Here is a 15,339-nt window from a genome sequence, read left to right on the forward strand (position 1 = left end):
GCGTGCGCGCGCGCCCCCGGCGGCGCCCGCCCCCGTGACGGGTTTGCGTGACGGCGGCGGCGGCACCGGGAGCACGCGCGCGTGCCCGCCCGCCCGCCCTTCGGTACTGCGAGCGCCTATCGCGACCGCCTGTCGCGACCGCCGCCTCTCCGCCGCCGCCTCCTCTTCACGCCCGGGAGCGGAATCAGCGCCCGCGCCTAGGCTCCCCCCGCCTTTCCCCCTCCCACTATTATTCTCCCTCCCGGCGCTCCCGCCCGCCCGGGAACGCGCGCCCCGCTCCCGCCCGGCGAGGGAGTGACCCGGCGCTGCCGCCCGCCCCGATCCCCTCCATGGCTCCCGCGCCGCCCCGCTGAGCCGGAGCCGCCCGCCGGGAGCCGCGGCTGAGCGCGGGAGGGAGGGGGCGGGAGGGGGGTGGGAGGCGGGGGCGCGGGGGGTGCGACACGCGCGGGGAGCGGCGGCGGCCGCGGCAGGAGGCGGAGGAGGAGCGGCAGGAGCGGGGAGTCCCGGCGCGGCCGCGGGAGCCCCGGGCGGGCGGGCGGCGCTGGGAGCGGCCGGGATTTACCGTGGTGGCGGTGGGCGCTGAGCGGCGGGGGAGCCGGGCGTCCCCGGGGCCGCCGCCTCTCGGGCTGAGCCCCCCCGCCCGGACCATGGCCGACGACGACGTGCTGTTCGAGGACGTGTACGAGCTCTGCGAGGTGATCGGCAAGTGAGTGCGGCGGGGAGCGGGCAGGGCAGGGCAGGGCTGGGCGGGGGGAGCGCTGCCCCGCGCCCCCCGCCCGCAGCGGGCACCGGGATGCTCCGCCCGGGACCCACCTGAGTCGCCGCCGGCGGGTCCGTGTGGGGTCCGGGTCCCCCCCCGTGGCCGGTGCCCACCGTCCTCGTCACACGGGAGGCGGAAGGGGGAGAAGTGACCCCATGTTTCCTCAGCCACCATGATTAACCACCTCGCCTCGCCATCGCAGCCTGGCTGCAGCAAGCGGCAACCACTTCCCACCCCTTTTCTTCTCCTCCCCCCCGATATCCCATTCCTGGCACACCCATCAAGGATTGCCTCTTGGGGAAGGGAGAGGGAAAATAGCTCTCCGTAGATCCACCTATTCGCTGGGTGTCTGCATATTTGTGCGCCAGGTGTTGGATTTTCCTCTTCTTTGCTGCATAATAACTGGCTTGGTAGTGGCGCTCGGGTAATGCTCGGTTCTCGTCCAGATCCATCACTCTGGCTCGTGTGGAAATGGAGATGTACAAGGCAGGAGGAGTGCTTGGCCTTTTGAGTCTTATTATGCAACTGCTGTTAAACCGATGCTCGAGGCTTGTATGAAACCTGGGAGTTGAGGCAGCGGCTGGCGTTCCCCAGCTGCTGTTTCGGGTTACCGCTGTTGGGTGAAAATGACAATTCGAGTCACCAAGAATATGCAGAGACTCCCCCAAATCAGATGGTGATAAAGAATTAAACATGAACTCTATTCTCCCCTGCCCCCATATTTCTGTGACTGCTCAGTTTTGAAATCCATTCTTTATTTCTTCATCGTCTTTTATGTATTTTCTGTAGTTGTGTCTGTGTTGCAGAAAGGACAGGAAAGATACAGTGATACTGAGACTGCCTAATTTTCTGTGTGTCTGATTCCAAAGCTGAGATTGCTCTGCAAGCCTTAGTAGTGACACTGTTCAGCGTGCCTGGAGTTTTCTTCTTCATGACAATGGATTTTATGAGAATAATTGAGTGTGTTTTGGTTATAAACAAAGAATGTTTCCTGCATGTATTCTCTTGCCCGCTCTCCACCCTGATGCTTTTCAGTGTATATGGAGTGCTGTCTGCTTTCAAAGCCGGGGCTAAAAATATTCCAGAATTAATCTTTTCTCGAGATTATACTGAAATGCTGGTCTTGGACATAGCAGGTGGCTTTGTTGTCAGCAGAAGTTTCAGCACTCAGTTGTGTCGTTTCACAAGACACTACCACCTTGCTCCTAACACAACTTTTAAAAATATTAAGCTCAAGGGCCTTGTTTGCCATCATAAATGGTATATGATTGCTTTAACTTGATGCTGTTGAGGAGCTTCTGTAGAAGCAGAACTCTTGTTGCTAAAGGTGTTTTGAATACAATTTTTGGCACCCTCCTTTCACATGTGGTTTTATGCTAACCACTGCAGCTCACACTCGGATTTATTCCTGCCGGATTGCCATTAGCAGGAAGGTGCAGTGCTTATGCATGACCGCACACCCTTTCAGAGGATGGATGATCGATTCACAGGGGGCCAGATGTTTGCACATCTCCACTGACTTTTTGTTCTGTGGCCGGAGATTTTCGAAGCTCTAAACCGGTGGATTAGGTGTTAGCTGCAGAAGTTCCGCACGAGATTTAGGTAGTGTAGAGAGTGTTGTGATGTAACTAGATCTAACAGATAAATATTGAATCACAGCAGCAGGGTGATGCCAAGAACAGTGTAGCAAAAGCAGGGTGTATCACTGAAAATAGCAGCAGTGGTGGTGTGAAGGGCTGATAGCTGGTTGTGATTACTCAGGTTTTTCCGCACAGATGTCAAGTCCATCGTCTAAAAATACAAAAACATTTAAAATATAAATACACAACTTTCACATACAATTTATGAGTGGTATTCCTGTTTCTTAGCAATGCTATGCAGGTAAATTCCAAAGGACCAGAGGTGCAGCATCTTTATTTAACTTACAGATTCTGGGTGCCACCTTGCCTGTCCATAAGAAACTTCAGGAAAGCTGCTGTAAATCTGATTTGAATCGCTACATATGCATCTGACCAAACATTTTTCACTGAAACATACACTAAATGTCTGCATGGCCCTGGGATTTGTTATTGATTGAGACAATGATTTAGTTCTTGCAGCTAGCACATCTGGCTCTGATTTGCATTTCGGACACATGAAATACTAAAATGTGTAATTTATCTTTCCTAAATAGATAGTTACCATTGTCCCTTAGGGGTAGTAAAAGGTATTTTCATAAAAGGTGTGGGAAAGAGGTCTTTGCCTGTAAAATGTCTGAGTGTTTAGTCAAAGTTCTCATACAATTTACCAGAGAAATCAGGAGATACTTTCTTGGCTGACAGTAGACAGTCTAATTTGTTGAGGCATATTCTGATCTTTAGGATAAGCTTTAAACAATTCTAAATACAATAAACTGATAAGACTGACTTTGAGTAAACGCAGCAATAATAGCTTTTGGTAAGGAACAATTACAGGGTAATAGTATATGAATGAATTGATGGGAATGACAATGATAAATGTTCATTATGTGACATTTAGTGTGTTTAAGTTCTGCAAACATGCATTTTTCATTTTTAAGGGGTGTGGGTGGAAAGAAAGGCCAGGAGGGATAGAGAGAAATTCTAGTTCATGTTTTCATTAGAGAAAATGTTAGGGGAAATCTTATTTTGCATATATTTCCAGTATACCTTTCCATTGCTGAAAGCTATATGAAAATACAAATTGGAATAACAATTCAGATTTCTCATTGAACTTTTTAAAGTGGCATTTATGACACTAAATACATTAGTCATGTATTTTTACTTAACCAGACATGTTGTGTTTGAGGTTACCATCTCTTCAACTTGGCTGACACAAACATTCTTCAGAAAGAAATAAATTGGGGATTTCTTTATTAGCCTTCAAAAATTTGTTAACATATCTCAGGATAAGTGATAGTGATGAAAAATACAAGTGTGCCATTTTTTTTCTAACTTGATTCCAGGTGACTTTGAAGAGATTCTCCCTGTGTATTGGTTGAGAAGTACACAGTCTAAAATCTCTAAGCTGTTCCTGTGTGGCTCAGGCCATGTGTTTGATTGACAGCTCACAGATAGTTGTGCTGAGTGTACTTGTTTATTTTTTATTAGAATTTTCATTCAAAATGCTTTGAGTAGTTTATAAAACGTAGTAGGTGTAAAATTGAAACTTCTTGGCTACTCATCCAAGGTGCAGACTGTTCTATCATAGAAGCTCCACATACACATAGCTGGAGTTTTCTTTATGCCAGAGAGGGAGAATGCCTGTCTTCAGTAGGTGTTGAATCTAGAAGCGTGAGGTGAGGTTTTTATGATAGAGCCTTGTTCTGCAAGGACTTTATTTTAAATTATCTGGTTTTACGTTTCTGTACCTCTTAAGATCCATATCCGTTTATGTTAGCATTAGAGGAGAACCATAAAGATCGTCTGACCTTTCTAACAGTAGGACTTACTTAAAATTTCTCCAGGTGTTTAAGTTGTAAATACAATGGGATAAAGATGATAGTCATTTATTTGTGTTTAAAAGGGCTTTGGTCACAATTGAAGTCATTAGTCCTGAGGTGCTTAAGGAAGAGCATGGCTGGCAGCTGGAGGGAGGGGATCCTGCCCCTCTGCTCAGCCCTGTGAGGATCAGCTGGGGTGCTGTGTCCAGTTCTGGGCTCCTGAGGACAGGACAGACATGGAGCTCCTGGAGCTGATCTACTGGACAGTGACAAAGGTGACGGAGGGACTGGAGCATCTCAGTGAGACAGGCTGAGGGAGCTGGGCCTGTCCAGCCTGGAGAAGAGAGGGCAGAGAGAGCCCTCATCCCTGTGTGTCAGTGTCTGCAGGGAGGCTCAGGGGATGGACCAGGCTCTGCTCTGTGGGGCGATGGGACAAGAGGCAGCAGGAGATTGATGCCCAGAAGTTCCACCTGAGGATGAGGAAGAATTTCTTTCCTGTGCACTGGAGCTGATTGTCCAGAGAAGGCGTGGAGTCTCCCTCACTGGACACAATCCTGTGCCATGTGCTGTGGGATGACCCTGCTTGAGCAGAGAGGTGGGACCAAATGACCGACCCATGGTGGTCCATTCCAACCTGATCCATTCTGTGATATTAATAGCCACTTAAACTGTACATTTTTGTAATTTTTTTCTTCTGTTTGTGGGCTGTACGTGCCATCACTGTGTGTGTAGTAGTGCAGTTGTTGGCATTTCCAGTACCCAAGGATACCATCATGTTTAGTGCTAATGCTGTCAGAGCTTCCAGGACATTCTCTGCAAACTTGGTTGAGGCTAATCCTCTTCTGCACTGCACGTGTGAGGATTTTAGTTTGTTTTTATCCCTCCTTGCTCTGTGCTGGGATCAATCTCTCTGCTTGGGCTCTTCCATCTAGTAAAGAGTAGTTAAAGGGCAAGAGCCAGCAGGCATTGCTCCCTTCTCCTTCCAGACTGCCAACGCAGCTGGAACACCACAGATGTGAGCTGAGGATGCAAAGTCATGGGACAGGGTTTATTTGTTTGTTTGTTTTGGTTTTTTTTTCCATTAAAATTTGAAGGCTTCTAGCCCAGTGAAGTCAGACAGGGGATGGTGGTTGCAATTCTATCCTAAGCTCTTACCTGGAGTTGGAGGTGCTTTAGATGTATGCCTCAGTCTGGGAGTGTTCAAGGAAAAGGATGACAGAGCTTATGGATTCCTTTTCCAAGAAATACTGAAAACTTTTAATAATTGTAATTATTGTGGTAACAAAACTATGTAGAGATATTTTGATGGTTTCAGTGGTATTGTTTTTTATTATTGCCTCCATTTTCACTCACAGGAATTAGAATGCTGTTGACTCTCAAACCCAGTTTTACTCTAGTACGCTGTTGAGATTTTGCATTTCCTGTAAAACCAATGCAAATAACTGATGGGTGTAATTAATGACAAATCAAATGGAAATGTGAAACAACTGTTGTATGTACTCACTGTTTGTAAAGGGGGGGAAGGGAACTTCTTTGGGATATGGCAACTGATTTGTCTAGTTTAGCTTTTGAGTTTTTTAGTGCTGTTTGAAACTCTTTGCTAATAAAACATTCTTGGCTGTTGTCACTGTAACAGTAAGAGTAACAGATTATTACAAATATTTGATTTAAGCATGAGGTTGTAATGTGCATTTCTTCAGGAAAATAGTGGTTGATTATTTGTAGTGTATAATTGCCAGAGTATATCCTTAGGTAAGTTATTCTGCTATGGATTTTAGCTGTAGCAGTGACCCATTTCTACTTAAGAGGCTCTGCCTACTTAAGAGAAGCAGCTGAATACAGAATAGAATGAACAAACCTGGTTGCAGAGTACATTTCAACTACTACTCTATTTGTATGGCTTTTTCTAATATTGATAACGAGCAGCCCTCCTGTGTAGCTCCTTCTTGAGCAAGACTTCTTTCATGGAAGAGGTTGCTAGGCGCATTGGAATGAGCTGCCCAGGGGGGTGGAGGAGTCACCATCCCTGGAGCTGTTCATGAGATGACTGGATGTGGCACTCAGTGCCATCCATGGTTGAGTTGACAGGGTGGTGATTGGTCAGAGGTTGGAGTCAGTATCTTGGGGGTGTTTTTCCAACATAAATGATTCTGTGATTCTTATGATGTGAACAAGACAGCTGTAGCGATTGGGAAGTTGAGTATTGCTTAAGAGGGGAGTTTGGAGGAATTTAATCTGGGAAGATACAAGCTGAGTAAGATTGTGCAGGGGCTTTGCAAATATGTTTACTTGTTTAAATACCCAAGAGAAGGAAGCCTCGAAAATGACCAAATCTGAGCAGACTAGTCCTGTGTAATTTCAGCCTGAAAGTTTGAAGATTTTAGACCAATTCGCTACTGAGATTCTGGTTCAGATGTCTGTGAGAAGTTGTGGGATGAAAAAAGTGACCTTGACTTGAAGAATTGCTAAGTTAGGAGTTTGATATTTTAATAAAAATAGTATGAAGCTTCAGAAAAATGGGGGCCAGGCTTCAAGACCCAAGTGATTCTTGCTTCAATCTTCTGAATTTCAATTCAAACATAGTACTTAAAATAAAATGCTCCAGGATAAAGAAATATTAGGGAAGGAAGAGAGACATTTTATGTCAACAGCCACTCACCTACTTAGCCCTCTCTCTGATACACTGTGCTTTTTTATAATCTTTTATACAGATGTCACTACTATGAAAGGTAATCAAGCATTATTAACCTCAGTACGATGTTTCCAAAGATCACTTCTCAGAAACTTGTAGTCATATTAAATGTGTCATCTAAAGAAGGATGACTCCAGAAATGAGTGGTTGTTATAAGTAGGTATTTCGTGCCGAATTGTGGAGTTCATAAAAATAGCTCTCATGAATGAAGGGAGTACTTTTTTTAATATGCAGCATGACTATTAGCGTGGCCAGAACTATCATCCCTACCTGTTAAAAAAATTAAACTTACTTCTTGAGATAGTGTATCAGCTATTCCCAGCAAAAGAGTCCCAAGAAACTTTTATTTTTCTTTGCCTACATCAGATAAGTGTGTAAGAAGATACCTTGGTAAGGCATCTAAAGCATGGGAAGAGAGTGCCTTGAGTTCAGCATGGCTGTAAACTGAACTGTGCTTTGTGTGCCAAGTTAGTACCTTCTCTTCATAAACTTTGCGCTGCATTCAGAATGGGTTGCAGTGTTCCTTGGGAGGTGTCTGTTGGTGCAAGGAATGCTGCCCTTGTTGGAAACAGCAGTGCACAGCAAAACTGTGGCATTTCAGTTACCTTTGTGTGTCCTTTTTGGAAATGAAAACAGTGAAATAAAGTTTGAATAATTTTTGGAGCTTGACCATCAAAGACCTTTACATTGTAATTGGGGTTTATTTTTTCACTTCAGTTTGTATCTCTTTCCAGACATATTACTAAAACCTTTTACAGGATAAATTTAAGACTAAAAGGACTGAAGATTGTTGTCTAATGTATTCTCACAGGACAGAATTGAATGTACCTTGGTTGACAAGTGCCTTGCTCTTTTATTTTCATCACTTTTTTTTTAGAATAGGATAAGAAGGGGTAGCCAGCAAGTTAGTCCATATGTTCTTTTGTTGGAGTGGGGCTGTGTTTTCCTTCCAGGCTTAGATTTGTTAGAATTCTTGTGTTATCAATATTTTGCCAATTTCTGTGTTGACTTAACTTTTGCAGAAGTCAGTAGTTAGAACATGTTTCCAGCACCTGAAAACATTAATATTTGATGCATAGTTCTTACAAACTTTCAAAGTTCATTGTCTGTTTAAGAAGTTCTGAATATTTGCCTTCTACCAGGGATTCTAAATAGCATTTGGTTGAATAGATTTTTACTTGGCTCCTTCACCTGTTTCTTTGGCTACCCAATGGGAGGTCACTGGGTGCAGCTACTCTGATTTCATTTTTTCCTAACACCTCAGTTTTCTTTTCTGGATTATGTGGACATAAGCAGTTATTCCTAGCATTTACTATTGAGTAAATTTCCTAGGAAATTTATGAACTAGGAAATTGTGAACTAAGAAAGTTGTACAAAACTTTCCTCTGAACAAATTTTTTAGAAGTGAAAGCTGGGGTGTATAGGCATTTACAGTGGTTCAAAATGTGTTCTGTTCAGTTGTTTGGAAGCACTTTAAGGCAAGTTGCAAAACTAGTTTTGTCTTATCAAAGTGTCAGTTCTACTGCAGCTGAGATTAAGAAACCCTTAGAATTTCAAAGTGTGCCTTTCCTAGGAACACGTAATTCTAGGGTAACTTATGACTTTATATAAATTCAGTTACCAGAGTTTGGAAGGCAGTTGACTTTTGCAAGTTGAATTTTTGTTCCAAAGATCACTAGGAGTAAGGAAGGAAGTCTTAACTGTAGAGAAGTTGAGGCTTCTCAGGTACAGTCTTTAAGATACTCAGAACTTCATGTAATCTTTTTCTAGGTGTCTTGTTATGTGGGTCTGTGAAGTAGACATAACACCACCAAAAGCAAAAAAAAAAAAAAAAAAAAAAAAGAAAAATCTAAAGAACTACTTCTAAAGAAAGTTCAGCTTGTCCTGACCATCTCAGAACTTAGGCATGTTCCTCTACCTCTTTTTTTCTCCCACTTTCATTCTGGGGAGAGGGTCTATGAGTGAAATCTTTGGCTGTGTCCTTGATGTTCCAGCTCAGAGAAGGCAGCCGAAGGAGTGTGTAACTGCTTTACTTCCACACTGCTCCAGAGAAATCCTGATAATCCAAATGGAGTTGTCATCTGCCCACTTTCTCCTTTTTATTTTGGCTCCAGATGTTGCTCCTGATACTGAATGGAGCTGACCAGCTCTGAACCGTGGGAAAGCACTCATTTACACTCAATTAGAGGGATCAATACACCTGTAAATGGAAGGGATAGTGAAGAAGCAAGTGAGGTAATCTTATCTCCCTTCTTCAAACCACTCCTCCACCCCCCTCCTTCTGGTTAGGAGAAGATGATAGAGGAGGTGGGAGTGAGGTGGCCTGTGAAGATGACAAACAATTTAGGGAATTATATATAAAGTGAGATGATCTTTTCTACATCAGTAGTGATCCAAACTAGTAATTTTTCCTAGAAAAGAGCTTCGTGGAGCTCTTTGTTTACCGGGGTTAAACTTGAATGCAGCAGCAGATAAGTTGTGTTTGGATGGGTTTAGAGAAGAGACCTGTCTGCTCAGCACTGGTCTGGCTGCATGCAGAGCAGGAGCCAGGGTGGGAATTGAGGTGAAATGCTCCACCTCTGTGATCCTACAGCCTCAGCAAGTATATCATAGTTCATATGAAGGAGAGCTGTGACAAGTTGTAGCTGTGCTGGAGGTTGTGCAAACATGGCAGTGTACCCTTCTCCTCTTTGTGCCCTGTGTTAGGAGTGTGTGAGGGCATCTTGGCAACAGGAGCTGAATTAAGTTTGCTGCTGCTGGAAGAAGGAGGCATTGCTCTCGGAGATCTTGCTCTCTTTTGTACCCCAAGTGATCCCCCCTTCCCCTGTGCCAACTCCCACATTCACCTGGTCTGCATGAGCCAGGTGCCTGACAGAAATGCTCACTTGCTGGGTGGTTTTTCTGCTGTTTTCACTGGCTGAACCAGACCTACAGTGCAGTCAGGGCTTGCTCAAGGTAGAAGACTCAGGGATGGAGAGAGATGAAGTGTGCAGGCACCTCTCCCCTCTTCTCATCTTTGGCAACAGTGAGTTACTATGACCATAGAAAATGCTTTGTCAGGTTTTTTTTTTTAAACATGTTTTGCTTTTTTTGTATAATCAGGAAGTTAGCTTCCAAACCCTTTTCTGCAATAATCCAGACAATGGTAAGGAAAGGGCAAGAAAAAAGGAAACAGTTTACTTTTTTTGAGGGAAAGGAAATTTAACGTTCCAGATTAACATGCAATTATTAACACACACACACACACACAAAAGGAGTTGTTTTTATGATCTTAATTTGTTTTTTCCTTCTTCCTATACACATATTCCTATTCCCTGTAATTAAAACCATGCACTAACTTTACATCAGAACCTCACTTCATTCAGGTTTTAATTGGTGACACAGCCAATTAAAATTAGGAAGGCAACTGAGTCTGGGATTTTTATTTGTTGAATATTTGAATTAATTCTTTGAAGCATACTAGCTTCTGATATGGTTAGATGTTCTTCAAATGTGCATGTGCCTTGTTGGGTCCTTCAGAACTTAAAATGTTCACAGTTGAGTGTACTCGGAACAGCAAGTGTGCTTTGATGTTTGTGGGTAATTCTAATCTTTATAGAAACCAAATCTGTTACTTCTGGTTCTGGTGTGATTGTGTGCAGAAGCTCTGATAGCATATTTAGGAATGTTGAAGAAATTCAAAACCAAAGTTTTCCTGAGCAACCTATTTTTAGATTTTGTTTTACTCTAAACTTAAATGTATAATGTGTTGTATTGATCAAGAACTTGTTTCAGTTAACATGTCTGCCTTTCTGTCAATTTGTTTTTTGGGGTTTTTTGTTTGGGTTTTTGTTTCCTGTCTTTTTAGGAAAAGTTCTGTGTTAGTGCATCTGGATCAAGTTTAGATTGAAAATTACCAACTTCCATTTGCAGAAAACACTGTTTTCCTTTCTACAGCCCACCAAACTAGAAGTAACCTTTTTCTTAGTGTGTTTCTGCAAGTATCCTAATTTCAGACCTTCAGCATTACAGACATGACAGGAACAAAAGGGGCTTTCAAAACTGAAGGTCAGACAGAACTGTATTGCTCAGTTAGAGCTATTAGATTAAGATGATTTTTCTTACTTTTTCCTTTCTGGAAAAAGCAGTTATCTGTTGGCCGAGTTTCTCGGATGTTCAGCCCTTAAGGTTCAATTATCTTTAAAAGCATAAAGTAAACAGGGTGCTTAAAATATCAGAAGTTCTTTCCCTAATCTTAGATCTCAAGTGTGTCAATTTTTTTTATCAGCTGCAGGCACTTGTAATTGTAAAGTATTCAAAACTTCATAGCTGCCATTGAGATACACTTTGAGGATACTTCCTCAGCTCTTGCAGATGAATCTTCTTACTTGGATTCTTAGTTTGAAGTTTTCAAAAGTTCAAGTTGTCTGTTTGCTGTGTTGATAAGAGGTGTTTCCAAGTAGATTGCTGACTGTAGAGTTGTTTTGTGTTTGTGCTTGAAATACTTAAAATTTGCTCAGAACAGGGACTGGGATTCAGATTTTTTGCTTTGTGAAGATTATCATCATGGATACTTCACTTCCCTTCTTAGTGGGTCTGGTGATTTTTAAATGATTCCATAAAACATCAGCTGGGAGTTTTGATTCTTGTATCTTCCAGCCTGACGAGTGCTTTCACAGACACTGTGTGCTAGGGAAGGATTTTAATTTGAGTGTCCTGATTTTGGGAAGATTGCTCCAAGCAGTGATGATGCAGTGGCATGGACAAGTTCTGAGAACATGTTCCAGGTAGCAGCAAGGCAAAATCCACAGCAGAACGGTTGGTTTGGGTATTCTCCATGCTGGTGAGCTGCAGTGTCTCTTGAGATGGTGCTTTTCAATATCCAGCATCCTTTAGGTGTTGTGTTAAACAGCAAACTCAGAAGTATAATCTGAAATTACTCTCAGGGATGCAGTTAAGCAGAAAGGTGAGGTCACTCTGAAAGGTGAAACTTATGTGATTGTTTCCCTGAATGTTCATTGTATTTCATAATGGGACTCATATTGCCAATGTATTTTTAAAAATTTAAAGTGTTCCAGAAAAGTAATTTGGGAGATTCTCTTCTCAAAACCCAGACTATATCCAGCTTTTCAGTATTTGTTAAAATTGCAAAGACAAGGAAGAGTGTAAGAATAATACCTTCCTGAAATGTGGTTTCAGATATATGGCTGGAACATTCAGAAATCAGTGGTGACTTGTGAGAGTATTGATGCATGTTAGAATTTAAACATGTGTTTTGCTGAAAGCTGCTTTCAAATTCTTTCTTTCATATGTGCTAAAAATTGATCTGTGATGTTTTTGCATTTAAAAATAGTCTTGCAGTGGCTTGTAGCTGTTCTTACTGATAGGTTTCCCCTTTTTTTGTCACTTTTTGAAAAAGAAAAAAAAAGAAAAAGCAACTTGAATTGTTTACCATTTGGACAAAGCTGTAAGAATTACTCAGAACTTTTTGTTTAACTTTTCCTCGTACATTCAGATGCTAGCTTGAGACTTTGCTGCCATCTTTCGTTTCTTGATGAAATTTATCTTGAGCTGCTATTTGGTCCTGTATTTTCATCTGTATTCTTAAAAAGACAGATTTTGGCTGGATTTCATGACTGCTGTTAGAAGAATTTGTTTTGTAAAGCTTGTGTTAGTGGGACACATAGCTGGCCCCTGTGGTTTTTTCCCCTGAGAATACATTAGGGAGTTTTTCTAAGGAGAAATATCTTGTTTTTTTAATATCTTTTATTCTTCTTTGTTTCACCTGCAGATACAGCTTTAGTTAATAAACCCATTTCCTGCATTTTTTGCTCTCATTTTGTCTATTAAATTTTGTAAGTCTTCTGTTACTGTATTTACTGTGATAAAGGCAGTATATTCTGTTGGATGGTTATTGAATATAGAACAGGTTTGGATTTTGTTGGTCTCTTCAGTACCAGCATTTTATTTCCAGTTTGAGTGTCAATACACCTGAATGTTTTTTAAATGTTTCTTTGCCAGTTTTCATTATTTTAGCAGATCTTTTGTAATGTGACACTCCTCGGTAGTTCTGCCAAAGCTTCATTCTGGATTTTTTTCCCCCTGCTTTTCCTCATATTTCTTTTCCTATCAATAACAACTTTTCCTAACAACTTGTATATGAAGTTTCACATGGTATATTCTGGCTCAGACTGAGATCTCCTTTAGTTTTCTTCAGACTCACTGGGCTCCTAACAGACTGTAGGATGGCTGTCAGTCAGAATTTTGCTCCCATGGAAACTGGCTTGCTGCAAAATCAAACTGCAGTTTCAGTGTCTGAAACCTGAGCTAACAAAAGGTTTCTCAGAGTTACAAGAGCCTTTGAAAAAGTGTCATCATTTTACAGGTTTATCTTTGAATCTCCAACTGAGACTGTAGTGTTGAGACCTGTGTTTGTTTTCTGTTGAGGGAGTGGTACAGGGTAACCTGTTCTGTTACTGTCTCAAAGTCCTGATGACAGTTCAGGTATTTAATGTGACTTTTTTTATTTTTTTTGGTTGGTTGGGTTGGGTTTTTCCCTCTGTAAGAGCTGTAGAGGAAAGTGCTTTTCTTTTCACAGGTTGACTTTGCCTCTGCAGCATGGAAAAAGTAAAGTTGTGTGGCTTCACTGTTTCTGCCTAGAATTCAAGGAAGAGAGGTGGTTCTCTGCAGTGGAATTGTGTTCCTGTGAGCATGTGTGGAAGAAGGAAGTTTATCTGATCTCTTCTCACCAGCGGGAAATAAGATCTGGGCCTACTTGTCTTAGCAACCATTCTTCTCTACCCAGTGTGTTTCTGGGAAAATAAGGGTTTTTCAGCAACAATGCTTATAAAACAAGTGCTTTACGCCTAAAATGTATGAACCTGCTCCACTCTTTCCTGTATACTCTAATTAGCAGAACGTGCTTTTTGTATTTTTCACATTTTCTACTTTCTCTAATCTCTGTGATTTTTCATTAAAAAATGCTGCTTTTTTTTTTTCCTTGCTGCTTTATTTAGGCTGATGCTGTCTTACAGGATAACTCCTGAAATCACAGGAAAACTTACATACGTGCTGCTCAAGTTAAAGGAGTTCCAGAAATACAAGTCTCCAAGAGAAAGGAGAAAGTTGTATCTCCAAAGTCTGAAGCATGTCTTGTGCAGGAGTTCATGTTTTGTAGAAAACTCATTGGAAGGGTTGTGTGATCCTGCCCTGTTAGTATGTCAGAGCTGATACCAACACTGTGTGTTGGGTTGGGTTTTTTTTTTAAGTTTATCCACCTGTAAATGGGCTGGTAAAATCCTTCTTTTTTTTTGCCCATTCTCCTTCACTTCTAGCAAATATTAATATTAATCTTCTGTCCTATCAGCTTAAATGCTCTTTGGAAATGTGTTGTTTATAAAGCTTCAGAAAATATGCTGTTCTTTAATGATGTGCAAAAGTCTTTAATCAGCATTCCTTTGAGCAGCTCAAATGCTCAGAGGTGTGCTATGTCCAAAATCACATTTGACTGAGTGCTGGTTAAGTAATTTCACTTGTTTCCAGTTAAGACCCTGCAAAAAATGCAAACCTCCTATTTTTTCGTCTGTTTTAATGGATGGGAGCTGAGTTGTTATTGCCAGACTCAGGAGCACATTGTTGATCCTGGCATACTTAGTGTCTGCAGTAGGAGTGAGAAAGAGGACAGTTGGATCTGATGTGAAAGTATCCTCTATTTTTGTGGTTGTTGTTTTGTACCCCAAGTAGTTCCAAATGTTTTCACAGTCCTTCCTAGTCCTCTTTCTCAGTAGAGCATCTTTATGTTACTCCTCCTTTTTAACAGGTAGGTTGGGAAGGGCTGCTGTTCAGTGTTAGTGAGCTACTAATCAACGAGGTAAATATGGTTTGGAATGATCCAATGTCCAGAATTCTCAGTGTGTTTATGAATGTTTGGTGCTATTCAGAGTGGACTGAAAAAAGTGTTCAGCTTCTCATATTTGAAGGTGAGTTGCTAATTAAAATTGATTAGCATGTGCTCTTTTACCAGTTAAAATGGTTTCTTGATTTAAGTTCTTGAGAAAATGTGTCTAGTAGTAGAGATTCTAACTATAGTCAGATAGTTCTCATAAAAACAGTTTATTTAAATTGTAGTCCATGTTAATTTATGTAAATAGTTGGTAATGTTTATGCAGTGTATGAAAATGCTACAGCTTTCTATAGGCAATTCTGTAAAATGAGAATTATCTCCTTGTGAGGAAGCTAACAGCAAGTAGTAGAAAATATTTACAATATTAATATCATGGCTCAACTTTATCTTTGTCTTGTCCAGAAAGGAGTTTCTGTGCAAGTGTTCATTTTCAAAGCTTTTTATGTAGTAAAATGTATACAATGAAGTTCATAAAAAACCCAAAAAAATCTTATCAAGCAGTGTTCCTTGAGATGTGTCCCCGCTCCCTTTTTCTCATTTTTGTTCACGTTCTTGCTCTTTTGGGT

General features: G+C 41.7%; 1 protein-coding gene across 2 annotated transcripts in view; it reads left to right on the forward strand.

Moving 5' to 3' along the window:
• The first annotated feature begins 435 nt into the window (after positions 1–435).
• Positions 436–15,339, forward strand: part of CASK (calcium/calmodulin dependent serine protein kinase) — a 188,235-nt gene continuing 173,331 nt past the window's right edge. For both annotated transcript variants that reach the window (XM_084201210.1, XM_084201211.1), the window contains exon 1: positions 436–706. In XM_084201210.1, coding sequence (XP_084057336.1) covers positions 648–706 — 59 coding nt within the window. In that variant the 5' untranslated portion in view covers positions 436–647. The remainder of the gene's footprint in view (positions 707–15,339) is intronic.

Source organism: Fringilla coelebs (assembly GCF_963513975.1).
Source record: "Fringilla coelebs genome assembly, chromosome: 2".
In the NCBI taxonomy this organism is placed as follows: domain Eukaryota; kingdom Metazoa; phylum Chordata; class Aves; order Passeriformes; family Fringillidae; genus Fringilla; species Fringilla coelebs.